General features: G+C 44.8%; 1 protein-coding gene across 1 annotated transcript in view; it reads left to right on the plus strand.

Moving 5' to 3' along the window:
- Positions 1-24,967, plus strand: part of DCLK2 (doublecortin like kinase 2) — a 139,591-nt gene that overhangs the window by 82,020 nt on the left and 32,604 nt on the right. The window contains exons 7-9 of the mRNA XM_077815364.1: positions 8,157-8,229; positions 11,186-11,294; positions 20,759-20,816. Of these exons, the coding sequence (XP_077671490.1) occupies positions 8,157-8,229; positions 11,186-11,294; positions 20,759-20,816 (240 nt within the window). The remainder of the gene's footprint in view (positions 1-8,156; positions 8,230-11,185; positions 11,295-20,758; positions 20,817-24,967) is intronic.

A 24,967-nucleotide genomic window follows, 5' to 3' on the forward strand; every position in this document is an offset into this window, starting at 1 on the left:
ATGCTGAACGCTCTTGCTGAAGAGATTTTTGAGCTGCATGACAGTAATGTGAGTAAAAAGAAAAAGAGTACTTGTGGCACCTTAAAGACTAACATTTATTTGAGCATAAGCTTTCGTCTGATGCATTCAGTGGAAAATACAGTGGGGAGATTTATATACACAGAGAACATGAAACAATGGGTGTTACCAATGCTTTAAATTGCCCACCTTGATTATCACTACAAAAGATCTCCCCCCCCCCCCCCCCCCCCCCCGCTCTCCTGCTGGTAATAGCTCACCTTACCTGATCACTCTCGTTACAGTGTGTATGGTAACACCCATTGTTTCATGTTCTCTGTGTATATAAATCTCTCCACTGTATTTTCCACTGAATGCATCCTTTGAAGTGAGCTGTAATTCATGAAAGCTTATGCTCAAATAAATTTGTTCGTCTCTAAGGTGCAACAAGTACTCCTTTTCTTTTGGCGGATACAGACTAACACGGCTGCTACTCTGAAACCTGAGTAATGTCAGTGTAGTTCTTCAACATTTCTAATGCAGCCCAGCCAAGTACTCGACATTACAGTAGAAAGTGAAGAACTTAATATTTAGTGCACCAGCCAAATGTGGGACTGCTGGGTCCCATTTATATCAGGCTATCTCCCACTGAGTTAATGATGAGAACCTGAAACAAGCAGAAGACCAAACAAAAATAATGGAGTCTTTCACTGTAGCATGGGCTTCTGGGACAAGAACTGCAATGAGTGAGCAAATATAAAGCAATATGTCAGTGACAGTGAGGATTTTGTCCTGGGACTGTCCTGGCTCAGAGCCTCAGGTTTTTTTTTCAGTCTTGTCCAATGAATCAAAATGGATTAGGGCTTAAGTGTGCAATAGGCTTTATTATTATTATTTTTTAAAGTGGGAAAACCTAAAATAACACTATGGTGGCTATTTCACTGCCCCTTTTTAGCACCATGCTTCCATATGCATATGTTCAGTCATGGTGGTTATCTTGTCACCTTCTGTCATGATGAAGACGTTCTTGTAATCCTCAGACACTCCCTCATAGCCTTTAACAAATGAGCCTCCTACAGTGCCATACTACATATTATCTATTTCAATATTCTATTTCATATCTATCACACTATATATGCCAAAAGTTAAAATAGTCAAATTCAAATAGTTGGCCACCAACTAGACCATGCTTTCCACTGACTGTTAGGTGGGTAGCCCTCACAGACATTAAACATCTAGTTGGAACAGATACATCTTCGCCTAAAAGCTGCTGAGTTAAGGCTGACTCATCCCTGGAGGGAACAAATTCTAGAGATGAGGACTCTTCATAGAGAATGCTTTATTGACCAACCTGTAGGTGCATTCTAGCCATTTTCTGGTCACTTCATGTAGCCATGTAGGGGAATTAAATATAGGAATAATATTCCAGATCCTCAGCTGCATAGTGAAGACCTTATCACTCATTTCTGTTCAAGACAGCATCCAATTTACATGTCGCGTTCAAGTTTAAAGTAAACACCTTCGTTTCTAACACCGTAAATAAAAGTTGATGCGTCAGTGAGACGTATATAAAATTGCAGTACTTTTCTCATAGCCTCTTTCGAGAAAATCTAAACTTGGTTTTGTTTTTTGGGTGAGGGCAAGGGGAGAGAAAAGAAGGGTTTTGGGGGTTTTTTTCATCTCATCAGCAGGTATCTGCTCATCTTATCCCACATATTCTCTTGTTGGAGTGACTGACTGCATAAGAGACCTATATCCAGAATTAGATATTTACCCATAACTGGGTATGGAAAAAGTTGTGGGGGAGGGGCTATGGAAGTAGTGATAGGTAATTTCATTGCAGCTGTCTGGCCCTCTTGTAATTCTGTAAGTCTTATTTTGGGTTATCTCAATGGTACCTGGCCAGGTTTAAAACAGCTTTATGAAGTACCACTGACTTTTTTGTCACTCCCATCGTGTTCTGTCCTTGTATTGCTGTGGTAGTCATGCAGTTGACTGTTTGAAAGAGTGTGGGGAACACTTATGTCTTTGGAAAAGCCCAGCGCTTGTCTTCACAAAGATGCTTCCTTTCCTTTATAGAAATAATATATTTAAACTCATTAAGAAGCAGATTGAAGAATATCAAGAACTGTGTAGTCTTACAGACAACCTCAAAACAATATCAGCTTGTGGGAATCAGAGGATTCCTCTTAGGTCTTTTGGAAACATTCACCATTTCACCATAATAATTTTTATGGCATGGCTGCTGCCAGGGAAGGGAAAAGGATTTCTTACAATGTAAATTAAATGTTGTTCTTTGTACAGTATTTCTTATGAAATACTGTTAGCAGATTTATGATGACATTGTAATACAAATTATAAACTGTAAAGATGCAAACCACATCCAATTCCACGTGACTCACTTGTCTCCTGGCTACTGCAAATGATTATTTTAAATTTCTAGAGCCACTTCTTATGGACTTACACAGTGGAACTATTCACTGTAATATAGTACATAGAATGTAATCAAATGATTTCACTAGCATTAATTTGCCACAGACTATAACTGTCAGTATTATTAACTCAGCTGCAAATGTAGTCATAATGCAATTGTATAGTGTAGTGGCTTACTAAACACTTTCTGTACAAGAAGATTTCCTTAGGGATGAACTTAAAGAAACCTTAGTGGTGCAGAAATAGTACTGTATGCTGTGGGTCCTATCTCTCTCTAATAAATATTTTACTGTTATAAGCTTAATTTTTCTGAGTCTTCAGTTAATTTAAAATTTCAGGTGATAAGCTACAAGATGTGACCAAAAGTGACAGGTTTTTGGGAAGCTGCTGTATTAGAAAAGAAATTAGTTCCTTTAAGTTAGTTTTAAAATGAGGTTTCCCATGCTTTGTACACAGTACTGGTTTCTATAGGATGGAGGTCTCTCTCTTGACATTAATGAATGACTGGGAATTTGATTGATGGCGAGAATGGTTAGTCATGCCATACTCTTTAGGCTAAATTTAATGTGTTCATTGCATCTTGTCACACTGAGCAACAAAATACATGCTTTAAATTCACAGGCAGATCTGCCATGAGTGTCCTTGTTGCAAAGCCGTATATCAGAATGTCACCCAACTTCTCCAGCTTTGTCAAACAGCCACTATAAAATAATTCCATATACAGAACAGCATGTTGGATGTTTGTGAAGCTGTGGAAAATTAATACTCTTCCACAGAGGTTTTGGTTTTGCACATTTCTGCCTGACGAACCTAAAATGTTAGTTGGACAGGGTTATGATTTTTAGAACAGATTTTGTGGTGTGGTTTGTTTTTTGACAGTATAAGTAATACTATATTTGACTAGTTTTGTAAATTGTGTATTTGTTGTAAAGTGTCTTCTGTGTGTCACTGAATGCTCTGTTGCTTTGGTTTAGTGTTGATTTTGCTCTGGATGTTATGTGAAAACATGAATTGAGGATGCGACTTAAGGAAGGCAGAGGTGAAGATTGCTAAACTGCACAAAAAAAGAAAAGTGCTAACTGTCACTGTGCCTCAGTGGGTCACAGCTGAGAATACCAGACTCAGGACAAACTGCTGAGAAATAGGACAGACTCACCCCTCATCTGGTGGTTATTCTAAACCTCTGTCTTACTACACGGGTTAACAGCAAGTCATAAATGCAGTCTCCTTAGGCATTCCAGCCCTTGCTTCACCACCCAGCCACTGAACTTTATGATGAGTAGTTACTGAAAACTAATTTCATCAAACAAAGGGTTCTTCTGGTCTCAAAAGATCAGCTACATACTCCCAGCACTAGGGTAGCCATGTGTCTGGTTTTTGACCAGAACACCCGGTCGAAAAGGGACCCTGGCAGCTCTGGTAAGCACTGCTGGCTGGGCCGTTGACTGTCCTGTTGGTGGCATGGCGCAGCAGGGCAGGCAGACTCCCGGGAAGCAGAGCATGTTCCCCCCTCCGGCTCTTATGTGTAGGGGCAGCAAGAGGGCTCCGCATGCTGCTCCCACCCCAAGCACCGTCCCCACAGCTCCCATTGGCCAGGAGCTGCGGGGTGGCACCTGCTGACAGGGCAGCGCACACAGCCACCTGGCCACGCCTCTGCATAGGAGCTGCAGGGGGGATATGCCGCTGCTTCCAAGAGCTGCTTGAGCTAAGCGCCACTCGGAGCCTGCACTCCTGACCCCCTCCCGGGCCTCAACCCCCTGCCCCAGCCCTGAACCCCCTCCTATGTTCCAAACCCCTCAGACCCAGCCTAGAGCACCCTCCTGCACCTCAAACCCCTCATCTCCAGCCACCCCAGAACCTGAACCTCCAGCCAGAGCCCTCACAACCCCCCGAACCCCTAGCCTGGAGCCCCCTCCTGCACTCTGAACTCCTCAGCCCGGAGCCCCCTTCTACACTCCAAATCCCTCATCCCCAGCCCCACATCAGAGCCTGCACCCCCATCTGCAGCCCTCACCTCCCCACACAACTCCTTGACCCAGCTTGGAGCCCCCTCCTCACCCTGAACCCGTTATTTCTGGCCCCACACCGGAACCCACACACCCAGCCCAGAGCCCCCTTCTATAGTCCTAACCCTCGGCTCCACCCCAACCTGGAGCCCCTCCTGCACCCCAACCCCTTCATCCCTGGCCCTACCCCAGAGCTCGCACCCCAACCCACTGCGTCAGCCTGGAGCCCTCTCCCGCACTCTGAACTCCTCATTTCTGGCCCCACCCTGGAGCCCGCACCCCTAACCAGAGGCCTCACCCCCTCTCACACCTCAGTCCCCTGAGCCAGCCTGCTGAAAATGAGTGAGTGAAGGAGGGGACAGCGAGCGACAGAGAGGGGAATGGAGTGAGCAGGGGCAGGGCCTCGGAGAAGGGGCAGGACATGGGCTGGGCCTCGGAGGAGAGGCGGGGCAGAGGGTGAGGCAAGGGTGTTCGGTTTTGTGCGAGTAGAAAGTTGGCAACCCTAGCCAGTGCATAGCCAATATTTATAACTTCAGATACAAAAATGAGCCATGCATATCAACAGGATAATTATATTTAGTATATCATAACTTTGCCATTGACACCTTACAGGATATACTTTGTACAAGATGTGTTGCAATTGTTTAAATGGCAATATTAATGGCCATATCTCAATCATACAGCATCACACTAACGTACGGTACTTTTAACTAAAAGCAGAAGTCATCATTAGATACAGGAATGGAGCCTAGAGTCTAAAGTGTTGGATGTATTCACAATTTTTGAGAGAGCCAAGATATTTCTACTCTTTTAGTTAGCAGCATAAGATTAAGCTACTGCATGGTCACCGTAGAAACTAGAGCCAAATTCTGCCTTTCAGTATGAATTCTTTGACAGGTGTTGCAGAAATTGGAGATCAGAATAGAGTCCTCTGGGCCAAATCCTTCTCCTCAGAGCATGGTCCATGTGATTGCACTGTGTAAGGGGAACAAGAAGTGGGGAGTTTGTGTGGGCTGGGAGTAGATGAGGATTTCTTCCCATTTCCAGGCTGCAAAACGATAATATATCCACTATATTAACTAATATAGTCTCAGAGTTACAGGACCCTGCAGTAGTTTCTGTGCCTGTTTTTTCCCTTATTACATAGGGAATGGCTGGTAGACTGGTGAGTCTTCTTGCAAGTCCAGTGTCCTGACTCTTCCCCCATTTCACCTCCAAAATCTCCATGTGCATTGTGGTGCAGGGAGTGCTTATGGAGCTGTGCCTGCCAGCTTAATTTGGGTAGCTGGCTGCTGGAATTGTCCCTAAACTCTTCACAGAATAGAAAAATAACTTTCTAATCTGTGACAGTTTTAAAAAAAATAATCTTTTTAACAAGACTGCCCGCAGTATAGCTATTCTATCATTTTGCTGGATAAAAAGAAATTCAAGGGATATTGCAAATGCTGGTCATCCTAAAACATAAATGTAGTTGCTCTGCTTTGTAAGTATATGCACATAGACTATCTGCTTATGTCCCTTCTCTTCCTCATCAACTTAGTGTCTGGGAAACATTGAGGGATTGTTTCCGTACCTCACCAGAATGCTCAAGGATTATTACCCCAATTTTACTGCTGAGGAATTGAGGCACAGAGGATCTGATCCACAACACACAAACTCCCATTGATTTCAGTGGGTATTGGATTAGGCCTAAAGAAGTTATGACTTGCCCAAAGTCATGCAGTAAGTGTGGCAGAGCTGGAGCTAAAACCCTGAGTCCTAGTCTAGTGCCTTAATCACAGACACCACCATCCTTCCTCTTGCCTTTCCACTATTCTTGCCTGCATCTTTCTAGCCCAGCTCACTAGAGAGTAAGATTCTAGTACACTTCACTATCCTGCCTCTCACAAGGATGAAGCAGTCTAGAAATGTGGATTGGAGGATGTGCTATTTTCACCTATTATCACTTATTCAATGACATCTTTGAATCATAACCAAAAGAGAGATTAGATATTTTTGCTGATGACTCACTTCGCAGTTGTACAAAGGTGGCTCAACGTTGTTATCCTCATTTTACGTTTGGAGAAGCTGTGGTTAAGTGACTGACTGAATTACAATCTTCTTTCAGTGACATAAACAGGACACCTGGATTCAGTTCCTAACTCCTTTATAGCAACTAGATAATGCTGCTTTCATTATGAATTAACTTATGCTGTTTAAAAGTTGTTATTAGGAAGTGGTAACTATCCAGTTGCTGCTGACACTGTCTGACAAGCAGCATTGTTTCTGCGGCTTCATAAAATTAAGTTGCACCGTATCTAGTTACTTTAGCACTTTTTTGGCACTTTAGATGCCACTGGAAACTTGAGCACTTATTAGCATTATGTGAGACTTTAACAAAATCTTTCTGACAATAGTGTTAATGACTTAAAATATTCAGTAATGTAACAAGATAATGTTAGCTGAACTTGAAAATGCTGCACTTGCATTCCCAGGTGTTGTGCAAAGCCTTGTTTCAGCAGATACTGAGCTTCAGGCAGAGAAGCATTTTAATCCTTTGTGGTGAATGGTGAGAACTGTATTAACTCATGAAATAAGCAAGGAAAAGAGCCCCAGGGAACAGGTAGAAGTGTCTTGTAAAGAAGGAAGGAAGGTGCTTTTAAATACCTATTAATAGAGCACCATATGTTTTGAACTGAAATGGGAAGAGGTACATAGAACATTTTCACTGTTCGATTGCTTTCAATTTATTCATTGCACAAGTCCCTGCCCCCTTTTACAATAACACTGCACGGCTTTATATATCACTGTGTGATGTGAGGAAAGAACTTTTCTTAATTAGTTGTGAAGATCCTGTTAACATATAGTACCTGTTAGAGGGAGTTACTTTGGGAAATGTCATCTTGTCTGAATTCCTCCTTAAAAATTTGTTTACTCTTTATTTTTATATATAATAGTTATTAAAATCTGCATTGTACAGCTGGGATGCAGAACAGTTATCTGACTTCAGTTTCTCTGAATTCTAAGCATTCACTTCAGTGACAGTATAAAAAAACCACCACTAAATTTAAAGCTAATTTTAGTGTTCGTAGAGGTGCCAGACTGCCAGCCCTAGATATCGAAGTTCTCCTTTTAGACATAGAAATTAGTGGTGGCAATGGAAGCCTCCATACACCACCCTCCCAGTATGCCTCAGTGCTAATCTAAAGAGACTATGCATCAGGGTGAGAGGGAAATTCTATTAATGAAACTACAAACAGTACCAGTTGTGATGGTGGATTTTAGGTTATGGCCTGAGACCACCAATTCGTTGTGTAATTGGCCTCTGAACTATGTGTAGTAATGACTCTTGGCTACTACTGGTTTTGAATCTGGCTTAGATGTGAAAATTTTTGTAGTCCTTACTGGTCCCTTGGTTTGGGGGAGGATGGAATTTCCCTTCCCACACTAACTCCATAAAGCCCAAGTATCACTTCACAAAAGTAGAGAGAATGTCCCTCACAGTGATTATTCCCAGTGAAATAAGTGGTGTGACTCCTTGCACAAACAGGGCCTCAGGACTGGGATCCCAGTTGTTATGGGCAGCCCTAGTGCAAGATAACAATGTTGAATAAGTATAAAAAATTAATATATATAAAAATTAAATTGAGGGAAGATAAGACTCGTTTTCTTATTATTCATTTTACTAACTTTAGTAACTTTCGTAACTCAGAAATAATGGACTTATGCATATTTCCATAGATTCCTCCACACTGTGGCTCTTCTTCCAATGTCAATGGTGTGCCTGAACTATTCCATTGCATAAGTCTTGAAGGTAAGCACTTAAACCGCTGTTTGTTTGCTACTAACCTTCACAAACTTTGTTCACATTTAAGTGACTTGTTAGCTCAGTGATACTAGACAACTGCTAGCACTCTGTCAGATTTTAATCTTAGATCAGGGGTGGGCAAACTTTTTGGCCTGAGGGCCACATCAGGGTGCGAAACTGTATAGAGGGCCGGGTAGGGAAGGCTGTGCCTCCCCAAACAGCCTGCCCCCTCCCACTCTACACCCCCTTACCATGCAGCTCAGAGCAGCAGGAGGTCGCAGCCCCACTGCCCGGCCAGAGCCAACCACACTGCCAGCGTGGCTGCAGAGGAGGGGGGACAGCAGGGGAGGGGCTAGGGGCTAGCCTCCCCATCCAGGAGCTCAAGGGCCGGGCAGGATTGTCCCGCAGGCTGGATGCGGCCTGTGGGACGTAGTTTGCCCACCTCTGTCTTAAATCCTTGACATTCCTTACTTGGTACTGAATGTTGGATTCAGTACCAGGTACTGAATGTTCGTTACTGCACTTGCTATATCAAATCTGTACAGTGAGAGAGATTAATTTGATTTTCAATTTTATTGACGCTTTACCAAATGGTAGCAGACTTTTAGACCTTATAGGTCAGTTTCCCATTGGAAGACAAATCAATGTCCAGCTATTCTCACAGTGTTTATTTACAAAATGTACCTACACCCTGTTTCCTTTAACAAAATGTACGTAGGCAAATCCCTCTTTCAGAACTGTGAGCTGAAGCACCACTGTCTTCTTACAAAGAGGTAGCTGTCTTGAGCCTCTTTCTCTTCTGAGTTCCCCTGGAATCTCACTGCCCAAAACATTATTGGCTCAGCTCCCTGGAATTTAGATTAGAGGATTTGGATTAGAGGGAACCTGGGAAACCCTCTAATCCAAAGCTAGGTCACAACCCCAAAGCTACGTCTTGCAATATGGCCTGGCCATTTATCCTTCTTTTATGCTCTTATGCAACCAACACACAGGAATTTCGGAAAAGGTTTCACTGTCCAGAACATGCTTTAATCCACACAGTCCCATTAACGACTGCCTGGATACAGAGAGAGTTTCATCCTGAGTTTAACCTCAACAACTCATAACGTGCATGCCATAGCAATATCTTCATTAATACACTCCTCTTATAATTTGATTTAATATGTTACAAGCGGCAGCTCTGGTCTAAAATTTTTTTTATATATTGACTTCAGGATTGAGGCCCCCTTTACAAGAAGATTTCTTTGTTTCTAAAGATCTGACCTTCGGTATTCAACCTGCCAGCATTCAAGGTTTTTCACCCAGTCCATCTTTATAGCATTATACTAGTCCATATTTATAATCATCTCCTTGCTCCCAAGCAACATTATCCCCAGCAGCAGCTTCACCAGTCATTCTGGAGAAAGCTGTAGGATGCAAAACAAATATAAAACCCTGCTTTTCAGTCAAATCCCAGTGGGCACTTTAGAGTGATACAGTCAGCCCATTAATGGAAATTATGAACATTGTGTCTATGGTGACCCCTCCAAAGTAAGGTGTTTGCAGTTGAACTGGAACTGTAGGTTTCCTCATGATAGCCCATTTTGCTGCAAGTGGAGCCTATCAGACCAGCCAGCCCACCTATTCTAAACTTACCTTTTTAGTTCTGTAGGAGATCATCTTATGGATAAATCTCTGTGACCATTGTGGGGACTTTGTTAATCTTTTTGTTTTTTATTACAAAATAATCTGTTGAGAATAGGGAGGCTAGTAAAGCATTGATGATCTTGTTCCTACAAAAATACTTGCAAATTGATGTCTCTATGTGTGTGAAAGAGTGGCTGTAGTCAGGGTGGGAGAGCAAGGTAAGAAACTTAATAAAGAACAGTGTTTTAAGGCCATGATCTTGTTTGTTCCTACTTTACTTGAAGTCTATTTCCAATGTAGACAGAAGTGTTGGCTATGATCTAAAACTAGTTCTTGTCTCCCTTTAATAAAGCGATTACGTCTTTAAAGTGGGATGACACTATTATACTGTAGAATTAACTGGTTTTAAGGAAAGATACAATGTTATTAAAAAAACCCTAACATTAGCAGTTATAAAACTTATCTGAAGTTTGGCACTATGACAAGAAATTTCGTACATAGAATTTCAGTGCCAAATTTTCTAGACGACTGGGACCAGAGTTGCTCTTTAATGAAACAAATCAAAGACGATGAGATCCATAGGCAATATTGTCAGTAAAATGTAATGTCTCTTAAATGTTTTTCGTTTAATTGTAATACACAAGAAAAGTGTAATTGCAGTCTTCAGTATTTGGTTGGATATGTTGTTGCACCTTAGAAAAAGTCTTGCATAGGTGGTTTAGCCAAGAGACTTGTATGATAGCTGCTGTCTGTGCTAAGCAAGAAGGAGTCAAGAGTTGAGTTCAATTTTTTTATGGTATAAGAAGGGCCTCAAACAACACAAAATATGTTTCATAAGTCATCTGAAATTTTCCTCATTAGTTAAATACATAAATAGCTGTCTTTTTTCATTACCAAAATTCTACAGTTTTTCATGAATTATAATTCCGTTCCTTTTGAGCATGAAAAAAGGAAAATGCCAATGAAAGATAAGATATTTTAAAACGAAAGCCCTCTTAATAAAAAGCTAAACGTGTCAGGACATAGCTGGAATTAAACATTTAACTAGAATTTCTGTCATCTTTGGGATTTGTCAACATAGAAATGATAATATATTAATGTTTTTCCTATATGTTAACGAGGACAAGAAGGTCACACAGCTCTGATTAAGCTTTACCAGTTCTTTTTGCTGTTTTGAAATAAAAACAAAGGGACAAACTGTACTGAACACAGTTTATTTTTACATTCCTATTTTGTATCCAGGAATATATACACTGTACTCTTGAAGTCTGTGGGGATATGCCACATTGCTGATGTCTCTCTCCACCTTACATTATTGTCCTTGCTGTTTGTGCAGGTGTGAATGGAAACAAGTGCTCAGGGTCATCCACTATTCTTGAGAAATACAGAGTGGGAAAGGTGATTGGTGATGGCAATTTTGCTGTAGTAAAGGAGTGCGTAGAACGGTAAGCAAGGAAGTTTTTTAGCTATTTTTCAGTTCTATTTCTTGTAAGCTGTTGATTTAATTAAACAAAATCCAGTATGTACGTCTGAGACAGAGTGTGTGTATATGTAGAAAATGTACACAGGTGTACATAGTATAAATGTATGGCATAACAAAAAAAATTCACAAAAAGTCATGATAGTGCAAAAATGAGAAATAAATATGTCGTCGTCTTCTTCGAGCGATTGCTCATGTCCATTCAACTTAGGTGTGTGTGCTCGCCACGTGCACTGGTGCTGGAAGTTTTTCTCTCAGCAATATCTGTAGGGGACCGGCTCTGGCACCCCCTAGAGTGGTGCGCATATGCCGCGGCATATAGGGCACTGCCGACCCCCTTCACCCTTAGTTCCCTCCTGCTGCCAGTGATGGTGCATGGAACTGGTGCTGCTTCAGCTAGAGCTGTTGCTTTTCGTTCATTTGAATGCATTTGCCTCTTGCAAATATTACTGTATTTGGTTTCCCTCTAGTTTAGTTCAACCTATTTGTTAAGTTAGAGACTTAGTAGGTCCCTAAAGGGACTTCACCTCGGGATGGGGCATGCCCTGGTCCCCAGGCTTTAAATCCTGCGATTGCTGTAAAAGGCCCATGCCCATTAGCGATCCACATAATAGTTGTTTACGGTGCTTGAGCGAAGGTCACATTAGTGATAAGTGCAAAATCTTCAAGCTCAGGATGAAGAAAGAGCATGCCATTCATTTGAAGGCACTCCAGATACAGTCTGCCCTTACCCTGATGCTGGAGCAGTGCTCCGATTCGGCACTGAGCACTGTGACCTCGGTGTGCAGTGCCCCGCTGGTATTGTCTACGAGCTGGCTCCAGTCTCCTTCCGTGGCCCCAGCCAATAAGCCCAGGAAGATGGGGCAAAGAAGGTCTCCAGCTTCCTGCGAGGGAAAGGACAAGTCTGGGGTGGACCAAGGCCCTGTCTCTGGTCCCTCTTCACCCCCTTGGGGATCCAGGCTTCAGCTCAGGTTGAGCGGTGTAGCCCATCCCGCTCCCCGCCAGCTATCCCAGATAGCGGCAGAGGTCCTCGTTATCTCTGAGTGCCGTCCAAAGCGAAAGCCCTCAAAGCGGCACAAGACATTATGTCCCTCTCAGAGCTGCCCACTCCAGCCCCTGTGGGGTCCTGGCTCCAAGGTAAACTGGCGTTGGGACTACCACAGTCTCCACCTTTCTGGCGGCATTCCCTGTCGCAGGGGACATCCCACCAACAGTCGCCCTCTCGCAGCCAACACGCTTCTGACCATGATAGGCAGAAGCTTCATAGCTCCATCCAGTCTCCAGACCTAGGACAAAGGCAGAGAGGCTCGAGGCGTGTCTTGCTGGTAACCGGGCGCGGACTCTGGAGGCATGCGCCCCCCAGTGCCTGGAATCTCCGCGGCACCAGTACTGCTCCAGGGACGGGTCGAGGGACCAATGATGCCAATCCCCGGGGTGGTGTCACTGCATGCGGCTACATTTTCATGACGCCAAGCCCACTCTAGTTCCCAATCCTGCTCCACATCCCGGTACCATTCATTAAGCTTGAGGCATAGATCGCTGGCCCGGGGCCATCGTGGCTCCACCGAGCGCCACTGGTCACTGAGGCCCCGATTCAGACGCTTGTCAAGGTCAGCCAGATCCACCTCTGGGAGGGGCAACTGGTACCGATCGGGACAGAGTCTCCAATCAGCCCTGTCTTGGTCACAGGGAAGTGACCACTCGGAGTCGAGTTCAGGTTCGGAGCAAGTTCCCTAGCAGCGGGGCAGACTCCGGCACCTACGGTGCAGACTACGTTGGCTGCACTGCAGCAGGGCTTGTGGCCTCAGACTCTGTGGACAGCACAGTGGTACCCATAGAACCCTTGGGGGTTCATTCAGCCCCCTCAGCCCACCTGCTTGGTATCCAGAGCTTTGGAGAGACCAGCTACCACCCCCCTCCAGCCCAAGAGGCCTCAGCTGCAGGCATCCCACAGGCACAGGAGGAAGTGGGCGAGCAAGCCACTGGGCCACCTATGGTTGCAGAGGACCCCATGGTACTGGCTTCCTCCTCCTCGTCTCCAGACGAGGCCATGGTGGGGCTCCCTCCACCAGTGCCCCAGGATGATGCTAAGGTGCATCAGGAGCTGTTAAAGAGGATTGCTACCAACTTGGGCCTCCAGGCAGAGGAGTTAGAGGAACCGGCAGATTCCCTCTTTAATGTTCTCTGCCCCGTGGCCCCAGCTAGGGTAGCTTTGCCCCTACATGAGGTGGTCACTAAAATTACAAATGCCCTCTGGCAAAACCCCTTCTTCTTGCCTCTGATCTCCAAGAAGGCAGAGTGCAAGTACTTTGTGCCATCTAAGGGCCCCAAGTACCTTTATACCCACCCTGCTCCCTAGTGGTAGAGGTGGTCAACCAGAGGGAGAGACTGGGTCAACCAGGGGGTCACCCCTAAGAATAAAGACTAAAGGAGACTGGACTTGTTTGGACGTAAAGTTTATTCATCCTCCAGTCTATAGTTGCGGGTGGCCAACCGTCAGGCCTTAGTAGGCCGCTATGATTTTAATATGTGGCAGGCCATGACCAAGTTCAAGAGCGCCCTTCCTGAGGCTTCTAGGAAGGTGTTCCAGGCAATCCTGGATGAGGGCTTGACTGCAGCCAGAGCAGCTCTCCAGATGCTGCGGACACCGCCGCACATACCTTGGCATCGGCTTTCTGATTGCACAGGGGTTCGTGTCTTCTCCTCGGAGGCTCAGCAGTCAATGCAAGATCTCCCTTTTGACTGGCACGTCCTGTTCGCAGAACAGAGGGACATTAAGCTCCATGGTCTGAAAGATTCCCGTACAACCCTAAAAACACTGGGCCTGTATGTCCTTGGACCTGCCTGCAAGCGGTTAAGCCACAGAGCCTCACCAGGAGTCTCCCCACAAAAGATCCAGGTGCTACAAGAAGCACCCTGGCGACTAACCCGTCTACATCCCAGGTGGGCTTGACCCACAGTAAGCAGACTGGCAAGCACCCGTTTTGAGGGTATGCCTGTGGGCGACCTACCAGACTGACCCCAGATCCTTCCTCCCCTTTGTTTGCCAACTGCCTTTCTTCCTTCCTCCCTGTGTGGGCGTCTATGACCTCAGACCGGTGGGTCCTCAATATGGTGGCACAGGGTTACAGTGTTCAGTTACTTTCTGAGTGCCATCCAAAGCGAAGCCCTCAAAGCGACACAGATTTTGCTCCAGATGGGCAAAGGGTCTGTGCAAAGGCTCCCTTATGATGCCTTCCTCCTGCCACGGGCAGGAAGCCTGATGTATTTCGTGTTCCCTCCAATTCCGCGCATCAGCAAAGTCCTAGCGAAAATCAAGAGAGACAAGGCTCAGGTTCTCATGCTTGCCCCGGCATGGCCTCGCCAGCACTGGTTTGGGATGCTATCAAGCTTGTCTGCGATCCCTCTCTGGCCCCTGCCGAACCGACCAGACCTGTTGTCACAGGATCATGACCAACTCTTACACCCCAACCTCGCCCCCCTCCACCTGACAACGTGGATGTTGTGTGGTTGAACCTGGATGAACGGGCCTATTTGGGAGGTGTGCAGAAGGTCCTCCTCGAAAGTAGAAAGCCCTCAACTAGGCAGATCTACCTGGAAAAGGTTTCAGAGTAACAGCCGTGTTAGTCTGTATTCGCAAAAAGAAAAGGAGTACTTGTGGCACCTTAGAGACTAACCAACTTATTTGAGCATAAGCTTTCGTGAGCTACAGCTCACTTCATCGGATGCATACTGTGGAAAGTGTAGAAGATCTTTTATACACACAAAGCATGAAAAAATACCTCCCCCCACCCCACTTTCCTGCTGGCAATAGCTTATCTAAAGTGATCACTCTCCTTATAATGTGTATGATAACCTGGATTTGTGCTGGAAATGGCCCAACTTGATTATCATACACATTATAAGGAGAGTGATCACTTTAGATAAGCTATTGCCAGCAGGAGAGGGGAGTGGGGGGAGGTATTTTTTCATGCTTTGTGTGTATAAAAGATCTTCTACACTTTCCACAGTATGCATCCGGATGAAGTGAGCTGTAGCTCACGAAAGCTTATGCTCAAATAAATTGGTTAGTCTCTAAGGTGCCACAAGTACTCCTTTTCTACCTGGAAAAGTGGACGAGGTACTTCTGCTGGGTGGAATGGGGCATCTCCCTTTCGTATTCTTTGGTGCAGTCGATCTTAGACTACCTGCTTCATTTAAGGAACCAGGGCCTAATGCACTACTCCATTTCGGCCCTTAATCCACCAATCCAGGGGCAGACAGTGTTCTCCCATGATATGATGGTCAGGTTCCTTAGAGGCTTCGAGAGGCTCTTTCCTCAAGTTGGTTCCTGGCCCCTCAGTGGGATCTCAGTTTGGTTCTGCCCAGGCTCACGGGCCCGCCCTTTGAGCCTTTGGCCTCGTGCTCCCTGTCTCACCTATCATGGAAGGTAGTTTTCCTGGTGGCAGTGACGTTGGTGAGGCGAGTCTCCGAGCTGCGAGCCCTGACCTCAGAACTGCTGTACATGGCCTTCTATAAGGACAAGGTCCAGCTCCGGCCCCACCCGGCTTTCCTTCCCAAGATTGTGTCCGCTTTCCACGTGAGCCAGGACATCTTCCTTCTGGTCTTCTGCCCTAAGCCCCATGAGACTAGTGAAGAGAGGCATCTTCACACTTTGGACGTAAGAAGGGTCCTGGCTTTCTACCTAGATTGGACAAAACCTTTCTGTAGGTTGACTCAGCTTTTCATCTCTACAGCTGGTAGGATGAAGGGCCTCCCAGTGTCCATGAAAAGGATTTCTAACTGGATCACATCTTGCATTCGGATCTGCTAGGAGTTAACGGGAGTCCCTCCGCCGCCAATCGTCAGAGCCCACTCAACTAGAGTGCAGGCATCCTCAGTGGCCTTCCTGGCACAAGTTCTGATCCAGGATATCTGTAAAGCCATGATGTGGTCCTCGGTATACATGTTCATGGTTCTCTATGCCTTCACACAACAGGCCAGGGATGATGCTGTGTTTGGCAGAGCTGTATTGCAATCTACATGTCCATGAACTCCTTACCCACCTCCAGGGGTACATCTGGGGGTCACCTAAGTTGAATTACATGAGCAATCACTTGAAGAAGAACAGGCCGTTACCTTTTTCTGTAACTGGTCTTCTTCAAGATGTGTTGCTCATGTCCATTCCACAATCCACCCTCTTTTCCTACTGTCAGAGTTTCCAGCAAGAAGGAACTGAGGGTGGAGGGGGCTGGTGGTGCCCTATATGCCGGGGCATACACGTGCCACTCCAGGGGGTGCCAGAGCTGGTCCCCTACAGATACTGTTGAGGGAAAAACTTCTGGCACCAGTGCATGTGGCAAGCACACACACCTAAGATGAATGGACATGAGCAACACATCTCAAAAAACACAGTTATGGAAAAAGGTAACTGTCTTTTATAATGTCTATAGCAAAGAGAGTTTGTGGAGAGAGAAAATGGAGAGTGAAAACAATTAAAAAAAAATTAACTGTTACAGTCCTGAGATTGCTAGTTATCCATATACTGTAATAGTCCATATCTACTACCCACATAGATATGTTTATGCTGTCTATAATGTATAGAAGAAAATTTTTAAGCTTTAGTTTATGAATATGAGACAGCGAGAGAGGGAAAATATCATCCAAAACATTAGAAGAAATTAGGTAAGCAAGAACTATTTAGTAAGTTTGTCACATGTAAAAAGTGTGTGTATGTGTATATTTGGCCACGATTGATAGTGGAGGGGGGACTAACTGCTAACAATATTTCTTAGAATCATCTGACATGGGCCACTGATACAATTACATGGGTTTCTTTGATTAGTATTATTTTGAAGAGTCTCCAACTTTGCCCATAGCAATGTTTTCTGTTCCAACAAATGCCTGTGAGACCCTTGGGGCTCACAGAAACAATTTTCAGTGTTTAATCACTATTTGCAGGTTTCTTTTTAAGAATTCATGGGAGGCTTTATATTCAGAAGCTCCTGGAGCAAAGGAGTCTTAATTATGAAGTGAAATGTCTCTTCATAGTCTTAGCCAGCAGAAACATCTTCAAAAACTCTCTCTTTAGCAGTTATGTCTGAGTCTGACTCATCTAAGGAAATGTCAGAACATGCTGGCTACCACTGCTGAACTAGTACCTGCATTCTCCTCCTCTTGGGTTCAAGTATGTTGATCTTAAAAAATGACCCATAACTCTGCTGCCACTATTACGGTTTCCCAGGAGTTTTGTTTCTTGTTGCTATATCCAGTTAATTCCTCTCCATTAACCAAACAAGTACTGACAGCCAGTACACCAAAATCCTTAAGACCTTTTCAACCTGATCTAGCCCCCAAAATAGGCATTGACTACTTGCAAATCCTCCACACTCTTCCCAGTTAGCTTTCTCTGCTTTCCAAAAAAGCTTTTAAATGCATTTGGAGTCTCGGGGCTTTTCTCTGCTCAAAACTTTCTCTATGAATGCAGGTTTCAGAGTAACAGCTGTGTTAGTCTGTATTCGCAAAAAGAAAAGGAGTACTTGTGGCACCTTAGAGACTAACCAATTTATTGGAGCATGAGCTTTCGTGAGCTACAGCTCACCTCTCAGGCAATGAAAATAAAACAAAAAACTGGCAGAGACTAATAACAAATGAAGCAAAAAAGCAGAGCAAAAGCACACTCTTGCCATTGTGCCTTTCTTATCTGTCACGTGATGGGGTGATTTCCCTTAATGGCAATTTCATGCTTAGTTTTAATGCTTAGCATTAAGTAACTTTTTGTTGTCTTCTTTTTACTCATCAGGGAAGTCTATCGTTCAAGTATCCAGGCTTATGCATTAAAGAATAAGAGTTAGAGGACTTCTGATGGAATTATTTCCTAAACCAAGCCAGATAGCTAAATTTGACCCCAGTGTGTATCGTTACTACTTTAAAGGAGCTTTTTGTCATTCATTGAAGTACATTAGGGTTTAGGCTTAATGCTATCTCAGAACATTAACATCACAATTCTTGAACACTTGAATAACAATTCTTCCAAAATCCTAGGTTTTTAATAAGCTTCACCAGCTCAATGGGGAAATCAGTGTGGTGCTGCTTAGAAAGCTTGAGGCAAATATACAATCCAAAGAACTTTTAAAATTTATAAAATGAGATAGCCAGTCTTCCATTAGATTTCCATCCAGCTCACTTGGCAGGAAACTAACCGTGAAAGACTTGGGTCATAATAACTGGACAGTGTTTTATGGTGTGAAGGCACAAAATTGCTGTACTGGATGTACCCTGAATCGGAAAGCATTTCAGTGGCTGCACATAGATTCAACAGTACTTGAAAAATGTTTTGAGATCTCAGGATAAAGATGCCTGATAATATTTTTGCAAGTTTCTAGATTTCATTTTCAGAATCACCTACATCCTGGTGAAAGTCACTTAGACTTGGGCTCCTAAGTGACTTACGTGCTTCTGAAAATGGGACATAGGCTCCTAAGCGACTTAGACACTTCGATAGTTTTACCTGAATGCTTTAGAAAGCAAGGCTCAGATAAAAGAAAGAGCCCTCTAGTTATAAAGGAAATAGTAGCTAGAAATAAACTGTAAAATAAATAAATAAATAATCCCACTTTTTCCGCATAAAACTTCATCTTCACATCTAATGATCAGAAATATTATTCAAATCATCTGCTGATCAAAAATATCCAATCTATAATACTATTGGGAAAGGAAATGCTAATTATAAACACTCCTCGGTTTGCTGTTTTCTTATTTTGTATGACATAGCACCTAGAAGCCTTAGTCATGGACCAGGACCCCACTGTACTAGGTGCTGTACAGACAAAACAAAACAGTCCTTGCCCCCCAAAGAATTTACAATCTAAGACAACAGATGGATACAGAGATGCAAGGAAACAATGAAACAGTATGGTCAGCATGATAAGCAGTGGTAGGAGTACACCAGTGGGCTAGTCATTGTCAAGGTTATTACAGGGATCATGACACAGGAGAATTTTAAGGAGGGATTTGAAGAAGGATAATGAGCCAGCTTTGTGGATGTTTACAAGGATCTACTCCCTGTTATGTGACAAGCTCTGAAAATTTTGCACATATCTTAACTGGATTTTGCAGTGTGTTTATCATCAGGCTTTTGGATAATTTACTTAATGTATCATCATACATAGATTGCAATTCTGAATTACATGCAGTGGCCATAATACAGTTTTACATGGCTCTGTATAAGAAGATAGTATTTAAATCTCAAATGCTGTTTAGATGGAATTTCTTATGTGCTACACTGAATCAGGTTGTAACTATGACAACCTAGCAGACAGCTGTACTTTTAGAGCAGAGGTGCTCTTAATATACTGCTATGTTTAGTCGGGAACAGGTTTAATGTATGAAATTTAATTCCTTTTGTGACACATTAGTCTTTATTAGCTGTATCTGAAACAAAAAATGTTTGTTGGCTATAGTTAGCTATGAACTTAATAAAATATACCTGATATTTCTTATTGAGATACAAAAGCTTGTTACAAAGCAGAATTTGTATAGCACCCCTTACATTAGGTCTGATCTTGCCTGGGGCTTCCAGGTGCAATTGCAATACAAATAATAAATAGTAATAGGAATGGGCTTATTGCATTTCCCTTGCTATTTGTAACATGTTAACTGAAGGTCATTCACAACAGTGAACAGCAGTGTTTTCTTTATAGACACCAAACCAGCTTGTTCTTGTTGCTTTTCTCCATTTCATGTGGAGAACATGTTTAGATCTGGATGTGGGTGACCAAGTATAAAAGCTTGAGTAAGCTCCTACCTTACGGGAGGAAAAGTCCTCTCGCATATACCAGAAAATGATCATCTCAGTCACTCTAGGTTTTGCAGAACCATCCTGTAAAATTCTGTCAGATAGTTCTAAAATCCTATAGAATTTAATAGCCACTGATGTCTCTTATATAGTAATTGTTATAGAACCCTATAGTTTTCTTCCCTACTAACTTCTATGGGACTTTTTCCATAAAGGCCATCGATATTCATGGCTGCCTTCTTGCTGCTCATCCTATACATGAGCTGACAAGCAAACCTGCAGTCTGATCTGTCTTCAAAGTGTGGTTACAGGCTGCCAGTTGAACAGAGCTACATGAAGGATTTGGGGGCAAATTTTGCATATGGAATTAGAGTAGTGGTAGAGTGTATATTAGGTCATATTAGAGTCACTGCCATGGTCCTAGGATTAATGCACACAATAAGCTAGGTACTGTAATGGTAGTCAGGGAAACAGCAGTCAGGACTGTTACTTGGAGAGAGGAGAAACAAAATGAAATAATTTCTGCCATCTTTCTGTCAGATGTTCCCCTGGGTGAAAAGATTATATTACGATTACATGTATTCTCACAGATAACCAGAAAATGGGCTGGAATTTCTGGCATTAATGAATGTTTCTCCAATTTTTCTTCTTAGATACACTGGAAAGGAGTTTGCACTGAAGATTATAGACAAGGCAAAGTGCTGTGGAAAGGTAGTGTACACCCATTTACATGTGAAAAGAGTAAAAATAACATTCACAGCTGCTCATTAGTCAAAGTGGTATGTGTTGGGGGGGGCGGTGTTTGGGTTTGATAGAACTGTGACTGCTTTCAGAATTATCTGTTTAGCATTAGCAGGATTATTTTCCATCCAAAATGCAAACAATAGAAGTAGTAACTGTGTTAATCTAGTAGATTATGGAACAAAAACAAAGATTGTAATTTATTCTATTGAACTAACAAAGAAAATGTGCAGTATTTCCACAATTGTTCTCCCTTCATTGGGCCAAAATGGAACAAAAAGAGAAATGTGAAAGTACAGCACAGTGACTATGATTGTAAAATCTTTGAAGGATGAAACGTGTGTGTGTGTGTGTGTGTGTGCGTGCAGCACCTAGCATAATGGGACCCAATACTGATTATGAAGGGAATTAAAATTATAAAGGCCCCAAAGTATGTCATGACCCATATCAACATTAGTAACCATTGTAAGCAAAGTTTCAGAGTAACAGCCGTGTTAGTCTGTATTCGCAAAAAGAAAAGGAGTCCTTGTGGCACCTTAGAGACTAACCAATTTATTTGAGCATGAGCTTTCGCCACAAGTACTCCTTTTCTTATTGTAAGCAAAGTTAATACGGGATAAATTCCTGCAGTCCTTATTCAGTCAAAATACCCTGTTCTTTTTTGAGTGTTTGCTCATGTCGATTCCATTTTAGGTGTACGTGCGTCCACATGCACAGTCGTCTAAGATTTTTGCCTTTGCGGTATCTGTAGGGTTGGCTGTGGCACCCCCTTGAGTGACGCTTCCTTGAGTGGCGCCACCGACCCTACGCCCTCTCAGTTCCTTCTCGCTGCCCGTGACAGTTGGTCGGTGTGCCTTCTCTTGCAATCGCAAGAGCGATAGTGGTTCTTCAACAGCCCGTTGTCTGTCAACTTTATATATAGTTTAGGTATTTAGTTAGCTTTTAAGTTAAGAGTTAGGTTAGTCTGGTAGTTGGAGTCCAGGCTGGGACTTCGCCACAGAGTGGGGCACGCCCCATTCTCCCAGCTTCAAACCATGCTTGTCCTACAACAGGCCGATGCCTATTAGTGACCCCCCATGATAGTTGTCTGAAGCGCTAAAGAACAAGCAGGTGCACTGGCACTGCAGACACTGCGTAAGGCGCCGGACCTGATGACTGCCCCAATGTCTAAGGGTAAGCTGGTCATGGATGGCCCCATAGGGCAGTGGATCACTCTTGGTCCCCGGACTGCAGGTGTAGATCCCCATCTCTGCGGCCTAGGACCCTGGCACCACATTCCTGGTCTCCGGTCAAAAGGCCCAGGTCCCCGACACCGTGTTCTCTCACTACGAGCCGTGGGACACTGGAGTTGAGGCACTGGTGCCTGTACCACCGGTACCAGCAAGCTTCTCATCAAAGATCACCACGGTGCAAATCACCCTTGCCCAGACGGTCTTCCAGACATCCGTTCCCACTGGGGCGGGATTGCTCCCGGTCGTGGCACTGGTCTCCATTCCCCAGTTCTGCTCATTGGGCAGGCACCGATCCTCGCCTCGCTGGTCGCCAACCAGGGTGAGTTGGCAGACTCATACCTCGATGGCTCCGCACTGGTCACTGGAAGGTCAGTGGTCAGACTCCAACTGGAAGTTCAGCCCCTCGCCAAGGAGGGGTGATTCGCCACTGACCCAGGAAGCTGGTGCAGCACCCGTGGCAGCAGGGACAGTGGCCTGCTCAGTGGCCATACTGGATCCCATGGGGTGTGCCTGTAATGTCGGTCCCGTATTCCCACCAGTCCTCCCTGGCAGCCTTGGACAAACTGCCCCCCCGGCACCGGAGTTGGAACTCGGTATTAAATCCAACACGGGGAGCAGCACATCGGACTCCAGCACCTAAGGAGCCATCCCTCCCCTGGCAGTGCACTTGGCCCTGTTGTCTCCAGACGAAGTGGTGGTGGGTCCCTCCCAAGCGGGCAGTCCCCCATCCCCAACAACTTCAAGGAGCACAGGTCCTCCTTAAGAGGGTGGCTACCAACTTGAACTTATAAATTGAAGAGGTCGCAGAGGAGTCAGACTTCTTTAACATATCCTCCTCCAACAGGGCCCAGATTACGCTGTCCGTCCACCCAGGGGTCCTTAAGATTGCCAAATTGCTGTGGCAGACCCCCTCTTCCATTCCACCTACTTCTTAGAAGGTGGAAAATAAGTATTACGTCCCTGCAAAAGGGTTCAAATACCTGTATACACACCTTCCAGCAGTGTCACTGGTTGTGTCCGCTGTTAATGAAAGGGACAGGCAGGGCCAAGTCAGTGGCAAACTGAAAAGCAAAGATGCCTGGAGGCTGGACTTATTTGGCAGAAAGATTTATTCGATGGCAAGACTGCAATTTTGGGTATCTCACCATCAGGCCCTGTTAGGCAGGTACAATTTTATGCTGTGGGACTCCTTAACGAATTCGAGGCTCTCCTGCAGGATTGAGCCCAGGAGTTTGCTGCTTTGGTGGATGAAGGCACAGCAGTGGCAAGGGGGTCCTTCAGATGGCCTGGGACGCTACTGACTCAGCGGCCAGGGTGGTCACCTCCTCAGTAGCCAGGAGACGCAGCTCCTGCTTGCAGTCCTCCAGGTTACCCCAGGAGATACAGGCCATTCTACAGGACCTCCCTTTTGAGGGGATGGGCCTCGTCTCTGAGCTTATGGACTAGAGACTCCATGGCCTTAAAGACAGGTTTCAGAGTAGCAGCCGTGATAGTCTGTATGCACAAAAAGAAAAGGAGAACTTGTGGCATCTTAGAGACTAACAAATTTATTTGAGCATAAGCTTTTGTGAGCTACAGCTCACTTCATCGTGGGAAATACATCGCCTTAAAGACTCCCTTGCCACCCTCTGCTACTTTGGCAACCATACTCCTCAGCAGGCCAGGAAGCTGTTACGCCCTCACTTTCAAGACCAGGTCTTGGGGGACTCCCCAGGTGGGCACCTACAGGAGAAAGGATAGAGGCAAGGGGTTTAAGTGGAGACACCCATTGTCTTACCATTTGTCTGCTCATCCTGGGCGTTCCACATTTTGAGAGTGTGCTCAAGGGTGACACCCTAGTCGCTTCTCAGGATCCACCCTCCCACTCTTTCCTCAACCACCTCCATCCCTTCCAGTCCGTCTGGTATCAGTTGACCTCGGACCGTTTGGTTTTCAAAGTAAAATCATCATGTTACACCCTGCAGTTCATCGCCGACCCTCCCTCCCACCCCCTTCCCCTCCTCCTTCAGGGACTCTTCTCAAGAGCAGCTAGTGGAGGAGGAGGTTCCTTGAGAAAGGGGTTCTACTCCCATTACTTCTTGATCCTGAAAGCAAAAGGGGGCCTTAGACCTATCTTGGACCTGCGTCGCCTCAACAAGTCTCTCAAAAAGTTGAAGTTTCGCATGGTCTCCCTGACCTCCATCGTCCTCTCCATGGACTGGGAAGACTGGTACGCTGCCCTCGACTTGTACGTATTTCCACATTTCCATTTTCCCAGGGCACAGGCGCTTCCTGCATTTTACTCTGGGCCAGCTCCATTTCCAGTTCATGGCATTGCCATTCAGTCTCTGGTCAGCCCTGAGAGTATTCACAAAGTGCATAGCGCCAGTGGCCGCTTACCTGAGGCCCCGGGGTGTTCAAATTTACCCGTACCTCAATGACTGGCTAATAAAGGGTCAGTCCTGGAATCAGGTGCGGCAGCATCTTGATCTGGTTTGTTCCACCTGTCGCGACCCGGGGATCTTAATAAACAAGAAAAAGTTGACCTTAAGTCAAATGTAATGCATAGAGTTTATTGGAGCGGCCCTCTACTCCACTCAGGCCAAAGCCTTCCTCTCCGAGGCACAGTTCCAAGCCATGGCGGACCTGATCTCATGCATTCAAGCCCACCTGCTCACCACTGCTCACACGTGCCTACGATTGTTGGGCCACATGGCTGTCTGCATTTATGCGGTCTGATGCGCACGGCTCAGTCTGAGGCCCCTGCTTGCGTCAGTCTACATCCCCAACAGACACAGCATGGACCGAGTTGTCAGGGTCCCAGACCATGTACTGTCATCACTCACTGGGTGGCAGAATCAAACATTGATGTTGGAGGGGGTTCCCTTTGCGGCTTCATCACCATCTGTG

Source organism: Eretmochelys imbricata, chromosome 4 (assembly GCF_965152235.1).
Source record: "Eretmochelys imbricata isolate rEreImb1 chromosome 4, rEreImb1.hap1, whole genome shotgun sequence".
Lineage (NCBI taxonomy): Eukaryota > Metazoa > Chordata > Testudines > Cheloniidae > Eretmochelys > Eretmochelys imbricata.